General features: G+C 36.0%; 1 protein-coding gene across 1 annotated transcript; it reads right to left on the bottom strand.

Annotated features, from left to right (window-relative positions):
* Positions 1 to 3,456: 3,456 nt before the first annotated feature.
* Positions 3,457 to 14,693, bottom strand: si:ch211-288g17.4 (uncharacterized). The gene is made up of 17 exons (XM_051664580.1): positions 14,534 to 14,693; positions 14,014 to 14,161; positions 13,819 to 13,923; positions 13,012 to 13,092; positions 12,835 to 12,891; positions 11,200 to 11,280; positions 10,422 to 10,502; positions 10,047 to 10,142; positions 9,449 to 9,541; positions 8,835 to 8,921; positions 8,505 to 8,564; positions 7,994 to 8,146; positions 7,328 to 7,444; positions 7,006 to 7,098; positions 4,767 to 4,853; positions 4,404 to 4,490; positions 3,457 to 4,256 (listed from the first exon to the last, which is right to left on the bottom strand). Exons 1-17 carry the CDS (start codon positions 14,577 to 14,579, stop codon positions 4,172 to 4,174), a joined length of 1,557 nt encoding a protein of 518 aa, XP_051520540.1. The 5' UTR covers positions 14,580 to 14,693; the 3' UTR covers positions 3,457 to 4,171.
* Positions 14,694 to 16,350: the final 1,657 nt, after the last annotated feature.

The raw sequence follows: 16,350 nt of genomic DNA, 5'->3' as shown, positions 1-16,350 counted from the left end.
TCACATGGAAACTAAAGATCACACGTGTACATACATTCAAAAATACTTCTAGGCTACTGGGGGACAGTGATTCAAATGTAGAAAGTCTGAATTTATAAAGCAGCTGAATCTCCTGTCGCCGAAATCACAGTGTGACTAGCTGACAGTTATTCCATCAACCAAGGGCGTAGATTTGGCTTGAACATTGGGGGGTTACAGTGTGAAGAATTTACATGTTTCCATTGATCATTGTATAAATATGGGGTGTGGGGGGGGGGGGATGTACTTGCTTGTTTTTATTATTGGTGGGGGTTACCTCCCCCCCATCCCCCATGGAATCTACACCCCTGCCATAAACGTGCACTACCCTGGCGGCTTTTGCTGTTGCGCACTGTTTATATCCATGTCTCCCACTGAACGCATTTAGATGCACTGTACAGTATGGACAAGCCTATCTGTTGGCCCCCCCAGTCAAGTCCGGGCACGGAACAAAAGGTCCAGTTGTCCCCCTTTATCAGCAGCCCTGATTGTGTTTTTTTAAAATACCATGCAAAAACTGTCCCAACAACCTTACAGATATCCCATAATAGGTGTCTTGATATATCAGTGTAGAGGAAGTTAGCAAAATGGCTGAAATTTTAATACAGAGACAGTCCCGTAAAGCAACCTGAGGTTTAGGGCAAAATGGTGATGGCTCATGGCTTTCTCCTTGTGGAAATCAAACCAACAACCTTCTTATTACTTAGCACTGAGCTTTTGCTTTAACCACTATACCACAATATGGCCATTAAACTCCAATTGTTAGTTAGCAATGCATTTACACCATGCATTCCACTTGAGTACAGTAATCAAAATCTTCTGGTTCCTCTACCAGAAGCTATGTGCACACATGCATCCCTTTAATTAAGCACAATGATTAATTTGTTGTCAAATATTTGTCCGTCTATCTTTTGTTGCCTCTCATACACTAATTTTCTCTGTTCCTCTACCTCTTCCTTGGTCTCCAGACCAATCAGTCACCCTGACTGTACTGCAAACTGAGGTGTGCTGTTGCAATAGACCTTGGTCAAGATAGACTGTTTCTGCTGCTTGAGAACATAAAGTGTATGCAGTTATACCCAAAAATCCAGACACACAGAGCTATAGCCAACATCAAAATAAAACACTTTTACGAAGCATATCCTCAGACTAGGACAAAGACTTGAACTCTTGCCAGCTCTTTGCAGATAAGGTCCGAGGACATCATTTTTATTCGCTGCTACCATGGCGGCACAGAAAGTAGTTCTGGTTTGGTGTAGGTGGTAGAGTAAGAAGATTTATAGCACCCTCTTCTGGTTGAAAGTGGTTCACACATTAGGTTGAGGACCTAACCTATTAATTAACAGGAAATTAACCTATTAATTAATTAACTGAAATTAACTGGCTGAATGTTGTCATAAAATATGTTACTGCAGCTATAACATGTCAAAAGCACATGTTGTGCAATGGCTCTAACATTAAGGATAAATCATTCAATCTTAAAATCAGATAAATAAAATAGATCAAGGAATTACTATATAAAAAGTGAGAATAGCATGTTACCGTAAATGTAAGCAAGATCAGAGCTGTTCATATATTAATGATGCTATTATGAAAAAAGTAGGCTAGGCTTATATAGAAATGTTTTTATTTCTATTATCTACATAAATGTTCACACGAGTAGTGATAGGTGGATATATTGGATAGACAAATTAATCAACCAATATTAGGCATTTTAAAGTGATAGTTCACCCAAAAATGAAAATTCCCTATCATTTATTCACCCTCATGCCATCCAAGATGTGTATGGCTTTCTTTCTTCTGCAGAACACAAGTGAAGCTCTGTAGGTCCTCACAACACAAGTGAATGTTGATCAGAACTCTGAAGGTCCAAATATCACATAAAGGCATCATAAAAGTAATCCAGTCGACTCCAGTGGTTTAATCAATGTCTTCTGAAGCGATCCAATCGGTTTTGTGTGAGAACAGACCAAAATGTAATTCTCTTTTCATTATAAATCTTGACAGCGGTCTTCTTGGTGATCATGATTTCAAGCTCGATTACAACCCCTGGCAAAAACACTTAGAGGATGTTCACCCAGTTTTTTTTCATTTGTAGCAAATAAACAAATCACAGATATGACACAAAACATTTTTTGTTTAATAGCTGAACATTCTGGCTTCATGAAACATCCCTCGAACAAATTAAACTATATTATTTTAATTAATGGCATATTCTTTTCCAGAACAAGTAGAGGAAAAAACTGTGGAATCACTCAATGTTGAGGAATTTTGAGGCCGTTTATTCCCGAACGGCCGGTCAAAGTAATGGCCGCGGCACAGGGGTGGACTCTCCATCGAGAGAACCGGGACTTTTTCCGTTATGCAGAACGGGCCACAAAACAGAGCTGCGATTTGCCGAAGGGGGCAGCAATATGCAGAAAAGGACAGCGACCCCCGACCCCCAGGCCTGTTTCTATGTAAAATCCCGGGCCGATTTCTCTTCCCAGTCCGCCCCTGCCTAGACTGACACAGATTCCAAAAAAATTCCAGATATTTTTGTTCTGAAAATACTTTTATTATGAGTAAATATTGAGGTGAGAAGGAAACAGAGGTATGTAAGAAAAACATCTTAACTGAGCACCCTCAATTGCAGACCAGGGCAAACTGCTGCCCGCCGGTCGATTTATCATGAACGTTTTTTATTAGAACTTTCATTTTTCTGGCTTTGGGACCTATTGTGCATCCACAAGCTTTTAATATGCTCAGGGTTGCCGGATAATAGATGCAAAACCCCTATCAGAGATTTATACTTGCGCAAATTGGAAATATTTTGCCTTATGTCATACTTAATTTATGCAATCTGGCAACCATGCATGCAAGTGTGCGCTCTCTCTCCTCTTCGGAAAAAAAAAAACTTAACGCTCAATAGTGCAATATTCTGCTCAAAGAAAAGTGTGTTGCAGCCACTCCGTGTCCATTCTTGAGGCTGCGTGTGCTGTTTAGTGCCAAGTCTGCGAGCAAACCTTTTCAGTGATTAACTTTTGTAAAATCCCAATAGATCTTCGCATCATTCACACACGGAGGGGACATGCGAGCAAAACCAAGTGAGAGAGGAAAATGTTTGTTCTTTGTGTTATTTGTAAAATACTGAAGTCACTCACACCTGTATGCAAATGTTACTCTGGCAGTAATCATTTATCAGTGTCATGCAGCCTGTTTTATTCAGTTGTGTGCTGAATGGGATGCCAAACAAACCATTGATGAGACCCACAGCATGACCCATGAGCGTGTAAACAGGTTGATAATGTTTTGCGAATAAAACAACTTTATCCACTTTGCGGCAAACATTAAAATAAGCTTTTAGAATCTATAATTTCCAAATATTTTATTTTACTATTAAACCAGACTCCTGATATAGAGTGTTAAATTGAATACTAAATTACCACTGCATTGAAGTATGGTAAAATAAACAATTAATAATTTTATTCTATCTTAATTCAGTTTTAATAAAACTTCAAGCAATCGCAGAATGGTCCCATCAGACTGTATACACTTCAGAAAACTGTGCATCATTCATTGAGTGCATGAGTGCACAACTACCATTCAGTTATTCAGAACTTTTCATCTTCTCTCTTTCATGTTCTACTTAAAGGCTGATGTGGCCCCTGTACCAAAATAATTGCACACTCCTGCTTAACTGTATATGTTAGACTAATACTGAAAACTGGCAAGCAGATTTCCTTGAATCCCAGCAAACACACCAAAATCCCTGCAGTTTGTGAACACACAAAATGCTGCATCAAACCTTATAAACCTGTATGATTTTGCAAATCAGTATGTCCGAAAAAAAATTTTATAAATATTTTTTACATACTAAAAAGATTCTTTACGTTGTTTTAGTAGCATTTAAACATGATTTAATCTATTTAAACAAATGTGTAATTACGAGTTTGGGAACAAGGATCAGACTCAACTCTGTTCCCTGCTACAGATTTTATGAGGCCACATTTCAGCATACAGACAAGAACAGGAACAAAATACTGTAGAGACAAAAGAGGGAGGAGAAAACAGGCAGTATACTTAGTGAGATGGATGGATAAAACAAGGATTATTCATATGGCACAGAAGGCCTACGACAAAAGTACAAAAAATGTTATTGTCCTGAGAGAGATTAATCAGACAGAAGGAAGCCCAATGTATTAATCAGGACAGTATTTGTAGTAGAAAAGGTCTTCAGCATCACTTTGCCAAGAGTTCTGAAAAAACAAAAATAATAAAAAAAAATATGACCAACTTTACACTTGATATTTTTTAATCAAATACAATGCCATGTTGTATCGTTTTTGAAAGTATTGATTTTAATATTCTTTAATGTTCTGAAGATTAACAGTAGAAGTTCTTACTGAATAGAAACACTGATCCTTTCATCCAGACCATCGATCATTTTTACATATTTCTCGAAGAGTGTGTGTGTTACATTGATGAGTGTTCTTTATAATCATGAGTGAAACAAGAGAGTTTGTTACATTGCATTGTGACATACTGTTGTATTTTCAGAAATTTGTAGGCCATTTCATTTAGGCCTACATTTAACAGTCTGAGGTAAGATGCAAATTTAATAAATGTGTGTTACCTATACAGTAGGTCTGTAGTATTTCCTTTAAAGCTGACTGTACATGTACTGTATATGTACAGTTGAAACTTGTTTTCAACCAAACATTTTGGGTGTACTTCCAACTACTTAAATATACTGAATCTTTTCTTACTTGTGTGCTTCATCAAGCTTCTCTTGAGTTATTTCTCCACTGTCAATTAACTCTTTAATGAAAACGGTCTTCACTTCATCCAAGTACCTATAAATGTAAAGTTAAAGCAGTACCAATGCAGATTTGCATTTAAAAAAAATAATGTAACCATTTATTAATAAAAAAGCTCTTTCTTTATTAAAGCAAAGACTGTGGTTAAATGTTCCATGTGGTGTTTGAAAGCAACAGCTTATGGTATAACACAATATAGTCTGCTTGCTACAGTGCCATAATGTTAAGAAAAAAAGGACGAGTAAGATCATTTTGGCAAATAAAATAATGCAAGTGCTTAAGAATAAAAAAAAGACAGTCAATAAACAACAACAACAACAACAAACTCTATTGTCTAAGTACCAAGCAAAATAAATGTGCTGTGGTTCAGCTGGGAAACAGATGCCACTTTATTTCCAAATATCCCATACCGATCCACTATTACTGTAATACAGGTGCATCTCAATAAATTAGAATGTCGTGGAAAAGTTCATTTATTTCAGTAATTCAACTCAAATTGTGAAACTCGTGTATTAAATAAATTCAATGCACACAGACTGAAGTAGTTTAAGTCTTTGGTTCTTTTAATTGTGATGATTTTGGCTCACATTTAACAAAAACCCACCAATTCACTATCTCAAAAAATTAGAATATGGTGACATGCCAATCAGCTAATCAACTCGAAACACCTGCAAAGGTTTCCTGAGCCTTCAAAATGGTCTCTCAGTTTGGTTCACTAGGCTACACAATCTGCTGATCTGACAGTTGTCCAGAAGACAATCACTGACACCCTTCACAAGGAGGGTAAGCTACAAACATTCATTGCCAAAGAAGCTGGCTGTTCACAGAGTGCTGTATCCAAGCATGTTAACAGAAAGTTGAGTGGAAGGGAAAAGTGTGGAAGAAAAAGATGCACAACCAACCGAGAGAACCGCAGCCTTATGAGGATTGTCAAGCAAAATCGATTCAAGAATTTGGGTGAACTTCACAAGGGATGGACTGAGGCTGAGGTCAAGGCATCAAGAGCCACCACACACAGACGTGTCAAGGAATTTGGCTACAGTTGTCGTATTCTTCTTGTTAAGCCACTCCTGAACCACAGACAACGTCAGAGGCGTCTTACCTGGGCTAAGGAGAAGAAGAACTGGACTGTTGCCCAGTGGTCCAAAGTCCTCTTTTCAGATGAGAGCAAGTTTTGTATTTCATTTGGAAACCAAGGTCCTAGAGTCTGGAGGAAGGGTGGAGAAGCTCATAGCCCAAGTTGCTTGAAGTCCAGTGTTAAGTTTCCACAGTCTGTGATGATTTGGGCTGCATTGTCATCTGCTGGTGTTGGTCCATTGTGTTTTTTGAAAACCAAAGTCACTGCACCCGTTTACCAAGAAATTTTGGAGCACTTCATGCTTCCTTCTGCTGACCAGCTTTTTAAAGATGCTGATTTCATTTTCCAGCAGGATTTGGCACCTGCCCACACTGCCAAAAGCACCAAAAGTTGGTTAAATGACCATGGTGTTGGTGTTCTTGACTGGCCAGCAAACTCACCAGACCTGAACCCCATAGAGAATCTATGGGGTATTGTAAAGAGGAAAATGAGAAACAAGAGACCAAAAAATGCAGATGAGCTGAAGGCCACTGTCAAAGAAACCTGGGCTTCCATACCACCTCAGCAGTGCCACAAACTGATCACCTCCATGCCACGCTGAATTGAGGCAGTAATTAAAGCAAAAGGAGCCCCTACCAAGTATTGAGTACATATACAGTAAATGAACATACTTTCCAGAAGGCCAACAATTCACTAAAAATGTTTTTTTTATTGGTCTTATGATGTATTCTAATTTTTTGAGATAGTGAATTGGTGGGTTTTTGTTAAATGTGAGCCAAAATCATCACAATTAAAAGAACCAAAGACTTAAACTACTTCAGTCTGTGTGCATTGAATTTATTTAATACACGAGTTTCACAATTTGAGTTGAATTACTGAAATAAATGAACTTTTCCACGACATTCTAATTTATTGAGATGCACCTGTATATCTAAATATTATTATTTACTTTAAACTAAAGCTTTATTGGTATGCTAATGTCAAAGGTAAGACTAAACATTTATGATTGTGCCAGTTAATGATATAGTTTTAACTATAAATATATATGCAGTATTAGTGCATTATATATTGTATACAGTACATAACTGATGTGTTTGTTATGGGCTTTACCTTGCTGATTGTTCAATATCATCCTCATTCATATTTGTATTGATCGTCGAGAGAACTTGGTCCCAGATGTCAAAGAGTATTTCTTTAATTTTGCTGTTCCAAACATCAAGAGAGAAGATGGTTGGGATCAATTTCATTTGAACAAATTCCATGTAAAAAAAAAAAAAAAAAAAAAAAAAAAAAAAAAAGAAAAAGCAATCTTACTTGCCCAGTCAGCTTTCACTGAATGTAAGCACAAAATTAAATTGGCATCTCAGAGGAACCAGGTACATACAGAAGAAGATATGCACATAAACAAACTTCAGGGCTTAATGTATCTTACTGTAAATGTCGCAATTGGTCCTCCCCTTCCCCATCTGATGTAAATTTGTTTTGCTTGTTTATGGAGAGCTGCAAAATTTCGTTATTAAAAGTATTCCATTGTTCATTAAGCACTCCCCTGGATGACAACAGGACAGTACAAACTGCATTATATAGCTTATAGATCGAATTATAATAACGCACACTCACATGCTTATCAAGATAAACAAAAGCTCTTAATAGTCATTGTACAGTGAAGGTAAAACAAGATTATTGGCATAAACTATAAGCAGAATTTGCTTAAAACTACCCTAAACCAAATATTCTACTAAAGCTTATTTGACAGGCAAGAAAAAAGTGTTGGCATAAGTATTGACATAGTTGGGTACAGCGATGCTTAATGGAATGTTTCTTTCTTTTTCTTTGGAGGAAAACAAGAGGAGAACTTTGAAGAATGTTGATGTTGTTTGAATGTTGAATGGTGACAGGACAATCAGTAAGCTGTCAGAGTAACTGATGACCAAGTTTTCATTTTTGGGTGAACTATCCCTTTAAATACTGTATTGCGCAACTTGTTTACTTGTGACACCAGCTTTTTTTCTTTCTTTTTTTATACTGGGGAAGCTTACGGTAATCCACCTCTGGTGTTCAGTGTGAGCTAATAGGCTATGAATCCAAATGTTCTTACCTAAAATTGTGCAAGATTTCTTCTCCTAGTAGTTCAGTGAGTATGTCATTAGCGTTGATTAGACAAGAATTGATCTCAGAAATCCCAAGGCCACTTTCAGACAGTTTTTCATATATAGGAAGAGGGTAAACTGTAGCAATCTTAAGGATGGCCCTATAAAATGTTAAAAAAAAAATAATAATAATAATTAAAAAAAAAAAGAACAAAATGAATGGATATGCACTTCCATTTCTAAGCAATGCAACTGTCAAAAAAAATAAAAAAAAATAAAATCTTGTGTAACAGACTCTGTTAAAATGGATGGCAATACATTCATCAGACATACCTGACACATACCACACAATAATTATAACAGCTTTATTAATGGATATGAATCGATGCATATTTACTTTAATCATCCCCTGAGGTCTGTGGTCTAAGCTTTGAGCAAGTTATTAGAGTCAATTCGAGTTCGTTCACGGTCGTTGATTTTGCATAGTGTGTAATGAATGAAAAGTACCATAGTACTTACCAGCTGGACTGATTGAATTTCTCATTACCAAAATAACTGCCAAAATGCTGATCTGCCCAACTAGATAGAGAAGTTAAATCATAGTTATCTGCAAGATACCAGTCACATATCATTACAATAGCATTACAGTGATGTTGACTAAAAAGTTTTTTTTTTTTTTTTTTTTTTATCATAGTAGGAAAGATGGCAGTACTCACACCCCATACTCTAATTTTCTAAAGTCATCCTCAGGATAAGAACTATTTATTTTTCTTAGCAGGCAGAGTCCAAGAGCTGTCATCTTTTAATTCAAGTGTAATTATAAAAATTATAATTGTAATCTTTCCTCACATTAAGGCTTGACGTCCTGTCTCTGGGTCAATAATTACATGATAATTTTCAGATGTGTTTTTCAGCACTGCTAGCTCCTTCCATCGCCTGCAACACAAAAATGCTCTACTCAACATTCAGTTTATTATATTATATTATTTTATTATATTTATTTAAAAAAAAAAATTATATACTTCTGTCTTTTGTGACTTTTGTCACAATCTTGGTTGGCTAACATTATAGCTGTAAATGAAGTGATAGTTGAATAGGTACAGATAAGTTTCTGGTTCAATGGTATGATTACAGTAACTCTTCAAAGACTGCATTACAGAAACGTACCTAAAGTTTTAAGATAAGGTCTGTCAAAAGATCCTAACTGAAATCTCAATGGTTACTAAACATAAACATAAAATAGGATTCTAGAGTCTGGGTGTTTTTGTAATAAGGCTGGAGAGTTTCTGGAATCTTCTATCTCTGATGAGGTTATGCACTAATAATGCTCTAATAATCTCCATGATAACATGGAGAATATCTCTCCATATTATCATGGGGAAATTATTAAGATAACCGGTGTGATCAACACTTTTTATTTAATAATGTCAGTGTAAAATTTGTGGCTCAAATCATAGTCTTACCTTAAGGCAGCTAAATATTTATTGTGGAATGCCCAGCTTTCAGTGTACTCCAAAAGATTTTCCCAGTAAAACGTGAGAACCCCAAATGCAGTTCTATTTAAAAACACAGCCAGTAAATCACTGCTCACACTTTATAATCATTTACACCAATAAGTCATTAACAAACATTATTTAACAGATCAGTATGTTCTGTACATTCAAACATGAATTTATTAATTTTCCATATTTGAACTTCAATCCATGTCATGTGGCATTAGGAGCATTAAGGCAAAATTTTCAAGCTGCTTTGCAACAATATATGTTGAGAAAAGTGCTATACAAATAAAATTTACCTCACTGATATTTTGATTCTCTATTTATACTGTAGTTCACAGTCTACTCTTACTTTTTGCTTCTGCACTTTTTCTATGTTCTCGTTGGTTCATCTTATGATGTATTTACTTTTCAGGCTGCTCATTGTGACATTTGAATAATTTTGCATTGATAAATGTAAATATTTTATACCTTTATCTGTATATTCATGAAAACAAATTAATATTAAAAAAATATATTTCTTAATAGTCTTGTTCTGATAATTGCTCTTAATAATTGGCCTTACCTCAATGTTATTAGAAAATCATTCTTCTCTTTTTGCATCTCTAAGGTTGAAATTTCCATGGCCTTTTCTCTGACCAAATTTATAGCCATCTGTGCACTACAAAAAAAAAAAAAAAAAAAAAAAAAGGAACTCTCAAAATTTATTTGGATATACTGTAAAATATGTGATTTTCATCACATTTGCCATCTTAGTGCCCTATGCCAAACATAATGTTTTAATAAACAGAACCTTTTTAAACAAACACAGTAATTAAAGAACTTAAATGCCAGTCTTGTCAAAACTTTACTCAACAGTGAGAGTCAACCACAACCTGTTGAATTTTATACTATAGATGTTCTCCTGTAACATAGCAATGCATGACAAAAGGGGCCTTACTCCTCATAAAGTTGGTCGATGTCTATTTTTCCAACTTCTGAAGCTACTTTCAGGATTCGGTTCATTTGGGGTTCTACCATCCTGTTAAAGAAATGTAATTTTCACACAAAATTCTGGAATCAATCCATCAAAATCATTTTGTTGTTTATATTCACACATAAAATGTCTTCATTTTACAACTGAACATTTAAAAGTTTTTAATGGAAATGTAATAAAAGAATGATTATTTTTTTCAAAGGAGATAAGGGAAACATAAAAGTACTCTAGACGACTCTGGTGATTTAATCCATAACTTGTGAAGTGATATGATAGGTGTGGGTGAGAAACAGATCAATATTTAAGTCCTTTTTTACTATAAATTCTCCTCCCTGCTCAGTCATTCTCCACTTTCACATTATCCTTCTTCTGTTTTTGGTGATTCACATGTTTCTGTTGGGCAGGGAGAAGAATTTACTGTATGATAAAAAAAAATGACTTAAATATTGATCTGTTTCTCACCTACACCTATCTTATCGTGTCTAAACACTTGGATTTAACCACTGTTATGGATTAATTTTATGCTGCCTTTATGTGTATTTTGGAGCTTCAAAATTTGGCACCCATTCACTTGCATTGTATGGACCTACAGAGCTGAGATATTCTTCTTAAAATCTGCATTTGTGTTCTGCAGAAGTAAGAAAGTCATACACATCTGGGATGGCATGAGGGTGAGTAAATGATAAGAGAATTGTCATTTTTGGCTAAGAAAATTTTTGGTTTAACATGAGGTTATACATACCGAGACAGAAGGTAACTGAGGAACCCCATGGGATCGCTGTAGATTGGTGGGGCTCCTGGAAAGTAGCGCGACTCCATATCTCTATGATAAATAAAAAAAAGATAATTTCTAACATATAATATGATCATTTTATAAGTTATGCAGAGCCATTGATTATTCAGGGGAAAAAAATATGAAAGATTTAGGATAGCTTTAAAGACCCCATGAAATCCGAATTGGAGTTGTTACTTTAAAGCCATCTATTTTGCCTTTTAGCTTTGAAGCCATCTATTTGCTGGTGTTTTCTTCAAAGTTGACCAAATAAACCTTTTGAAGATATAAGAATTTCAAATTTACAGTCTCTCTTTTGCAGGAAAATGGACTAAAAATATTGATGAGTCATCCTGCGCTACACAGTTTGTCCAATCAAATGCTCTAGCCTATAGAATGAGATTGCCCTCCCCTAACGCCTACTGTACCTAGCAAATCATGATTGATTGTGGTGACCAGGGTTTGAAATTAACACCCGCCAGCCCGCCAAACACAAGTATTTCCTGCACAGTTAAGGGTTACCTTGCTCATCTACCTGTCACTGTTCATATGTCACGGGTGGTGTGACATATGACAAGATGTGCCATTAGACACAAAGACGTGCGTTTGAAGAAACACACTTGATTACATTTTGAAGAACAGGCGAAAGAAAATCCATTGATGTGTGTCTGATTCGCTGTGTGTTCAGACATTCAATGGCGCACTGACGTTCATGAGCACAGCACGAGCGCTTCTCACAGAACATGCACATGCATACAGTTCTCACTTTTTCTTTTCTGTTTCAGTCATTTAAAAACAGTTTGCAAGAATAGTGTTGTCTATGAGAATGATGCAAATGATTTCAGACCATCTCAGGAGGTGCTCTGAGTTTAGTTTGCTTTATTTCCACGCACAAGTTCGCGTTTTAAATGCATTGTGAACGCAACTCTGCAGGTTCACTTTATTTTGGCATTGCTTAATTCCAAATATTTGTGACTGCTTGCATTAACACAGAGCAAATGACATGCAACCACATTAGGTGAATTGTCATGTGTGTCCTCATAATTCAGTTCAGCCTCAGAAATGGTGCTTGAACAAAAAGTTTCTCTTCTGTGCTTGCCTCAATTTGTAAGATGCAAAATTATTTTGTACCCTGGCTGTGACGTAACGGTAACACTTCACAATAAGTTTCCATTTGTTAACATTAGTTAACATAAACTAACAATGAACTACACTTATTAAGCATTTATTAATCTTAGTTCAAGTTAATTTCATCATATTAACTAATACATTTTTTAAATCAAAAGTTGTATTAGATAACATTAGTTAATGCACTGTGAACTAACAATGAACAATTGTATTTTTATTAACTAACATTAACAAAGATTAATAGATGATGTAACAAATAGATTGTTATAATGCATTTAATAATGTTAACAAATGAAACCTTATTGTAAAGTGTTACCGACGTCACTAAAGCCTACTGGTTATCTAAAAAAACAGAGACGATCCCTTCAATGTGTCTCACCCAAACTTCCTGTTTCAATAGGAAATATATTAACACAGGTTAGACAACTGCACTCATCAAGAGATTTCATGGGATCTTTAAGGGGGAGACATGCTTACTTCCAGATCTCCACAATTGTCTCATTTTTTAAGACCCCTTGGAATATGTTCACACTTCTGTCAGAAGATCAGAAACATAAGTCTTTTAGTGATATAATGATCAAGATGAAAATGTTTTATAATAAAAAATAACAATTATTATTATAATATCATTAATTGGCTGAATGCCATTCTTACCCGAAAAAATGTTCACTGGGAAATGTGTCAATCAGACTAAACAGACCATTCAGATAGAGTTTGCCAAGTCTATGAAAAATTCTGTGAAACAAAGAAAACAAGAATGTATCAGATCAGTGTGATATTGAAACAGTTCAGAGGAAGAAATAAAATCACCATAGTTCTTCATCTTAGCAAACCATTTTGTAATGTTCAAGATAATTATATTTAGAGATGTTCAAGATTGTGTTAAACAGGGGGCCTGGGTAGCTCAGCGAGTATTGACGCTGACTACCACCCCTGGAGTCGCGAGTTTGAATCCAGGGTGTGCTGAGTGACTCCAGCCAGGTCTCCTAAGCAACCAGAATTGGCCCGGTTGCTAGGGAGGGTAGAGTCCCCCCCGTTTCCATGTAAAATCCCAGGCTGATTTCTCTTCCCAGTCCGCCCCTGGGCACGAGGTAAGTTGTGCATGGATCGCATGAGCCTCCACATGCTGGGAGTCTCTGCGGTGTCATGCACAATGAGCCACATGATAACCTGCGCGGATTGACAGTCTCAGAAGCGGAGGCAACTGAGACTTGTCCTCCGCCCCCCGGATTGAGGTGAGTAACCGCGCCACCACGAGGACCTAGTAAGTAGTGGGAATTGGACATTCAAAATTGGGAGAAAAGGGGATTAAAAAATAAATCAAATGAAAAAAGATTGTGTTAAGCAGTATATAGCAGTTCATTTGAGGACTTACGTCTTTGGGAAATGTGAAAGGGAGTTCATTATTTAATTGCAAAATGCAAACAGCCTTTTGTATCCTGTGGACAAAGTTTAACTCACTTTGTTGCTAGAAGTAACTCATCCTGGTTTCCTTTAGCTCTTTCCTCAGCAATGATCCTCTCGATTAACTCTTTCAAAGAGTTCCAAAAGTCTTGCATTTCATTGCTGTACAACATAAGAAACAAGGGTTATGTTGAGACGTATTGAATTAACAGTATGTGATACAATAATATCCATAATATGTTACTGGTTTACCCTGTTTTGTTTATCTCATTGTTTTTCACAGCTGTTTCCGCTGCTATTTTGAGGTTGTCCAAGAATTTCAAAAAAGCTTCAGCCCCAAATGTGAGGAGTTTATCTGCAATTTCATAGTCTTTATCTGTCAGGGTGACACTGTCTACACCTTCATAAAAATAAAAACAGAATAAACAAAAATTAATGAAGAAGAAGAAAAAGAAGAAGAAGAATTTTATTAATATCGTCAGAAATCTACAGAATGTACTTCTGGTAAAGCATTGAAACAGACTGGAATGGCTGCTGTATCATTTAGGCTGATAAATAATTAAATCCGTAGATCTGATTGCAGTAAACATTTTAGTAATATAACAAATATATTAAAATAACTACACTGCTAGATTAATAATACCACTCACATAACAGACACTCGCTCTGTTGATATTATTCCATCTGCCATATCTAATACGAGACGAAATCCTACCACGGGTAGAGCAACAGTGAATTAAGGAATATAATGACACAAACCTGGCTAATTTACCTTTAGAGAGAACCACAGCTAGGATTAAGAAGGCCAGTGACTTCATATTGCTGTTTCTAGCTTGGAACAAAAAGAGGACAAGAGAAAGAGATCATAATACAGTATTTCCACTGTGGACTGAACGTCATTAAAAATCTAGATTGAACTTAATCTTCATCGATTTGAACTTGCATGTGTGTGCATACGCCTACTGAAAAATATATCTTGCAATCTGTCAACAGCTCTTACAAATGGGAATCATTTCAAAGTAAACTCCTCTATGAAGTTTAAGGTCATAGTAAAGCAGAGAGTCCATCTCTTTTTTTATTAGTTGATTGTCCACTTTAGTGTTTGTAAAGTCAGCAGATTTTTTGGGTCAGATGAGATTCAATAAACATATTCTGTGTTTGCAAGCAGTCAATGATGCTCAAGGCAACACATGATATTAAGAACAAAGGGTGCGTAAACTTTTGAACAAGACAGTTTGGGTTATTTCACTTATTATTTTATCTTCTGTAATATATACTTAAATATCTGTTATGCAGCTTCATGAGGGTAGTACTAAATAACACAAGAAATTGTTTTTTCTTTTTTTTTTATGCTAAACTTATTTACAGATTCTGAGGGGTAAACTTATGAGCACAACTGTTAGCAAACAAAGTTTAGTGAAAGTTACAGTAGCATGCAAGTCTTATGATTGACAATATCTGTAATCATATTGCTGTTTCTTGCTACAAGCAGAGAGCAAGAGAGAGACTACTTAGAGATAAATTTTTCGTCAGCCATCATTTGAGTAGATATGTAAATTGAAAATCACCATTAATACACACTTTGCTTTAATCCAAGAGGTTGTTTAAATACTAAACACAATCAGACAACAGCTCCTAAACATGGGATTCATTTAAAATTAAGTTTAAAAAAATTATTCTCTGTAGAAATTTTAATAATTATATTTCGATTACAGAGAATTGATTTTGTCAATATTTAATGATGGCCATGTGGGTTCAGTGCACTTTGTCAGAATCTGAGATCAGTGTAAGAGTATTTAGCCAGACATACACCTAATTTATCCATCAACTCACAATTAGGCTGCTTTAGTTAAGTCTGCAGGAACCTGAAACATTGATCGTGATCTATAATTCTGCAATAAATTTAATGGCATCTATGCTAATATTATTCTATTTATTTCCCTGTCTCAACCTCGGGACTCCTATCCTGAGGTTACCAGAGCCGGTCAGATCCAGCTCCGTTCCTGCTTGGTGTCAGACTCCACTGCTACATGTCTCTGAGTGATGATGACTAAATGCAGCCGGTGCCAGCCAGACATCACTTCAGTCTATTACGATCGACTTCAGAGGATGAACTGATGCCAACTCCAACCATAAGACATGGGATACTTCATATGCCACTGCCTGAACCTTGGACTTAGGATAGACCTCGCTGAAATTACCTGCCGGTTGAACTGCGATGCACCTCACTGATCTCGGCCTGCATCACCTTAGTCTAATGATGGACTACACTCTTAAAATTGAATACATAGACTATCACTTATTTGCCAACAAAACTGTTCATCAGCCAACTAACAAAGGACAATGCATCTATGTGAACTTCTGCAGTTAATCCAGGATAAACTTCAAAGATATTAGTCATTAAATCTTTGTTTAAACACTGGTCCTTAACACTTACTTAGTTTACTCATTTTAAACCATAACCTGCACTGCACATATATAACTAATATTGGCATTATATTCATGCTGTTAGCCAGAGGGGAACTGGCCCCCACAGTGAGCCTGGTTTCTCCCAAGGTTATTTTTCTCCATAAACCAACATCTTATGGA

Source organism: Myxocyprinus asiaticus, chromosome 30 (assembly GCF_019703515.2).
Source record: "Myxocyprinus asiaticus isolate MX2 ecotype Aquarium Trade chromosome 30, UBuf_Myxa_2, whole genome shotgun sequence".
Taxonomy (NCBI): domain Eukaryota; kingdom Metazoa; phylum Chordata; class Actinopteri; order Cypriniformes; family Catostomidae; genus Myxocyprinus; species Myxocyprinus asiaticus.
This window is presented reverse-complemented; position numbering and strand designations above follow the sequence as displayed.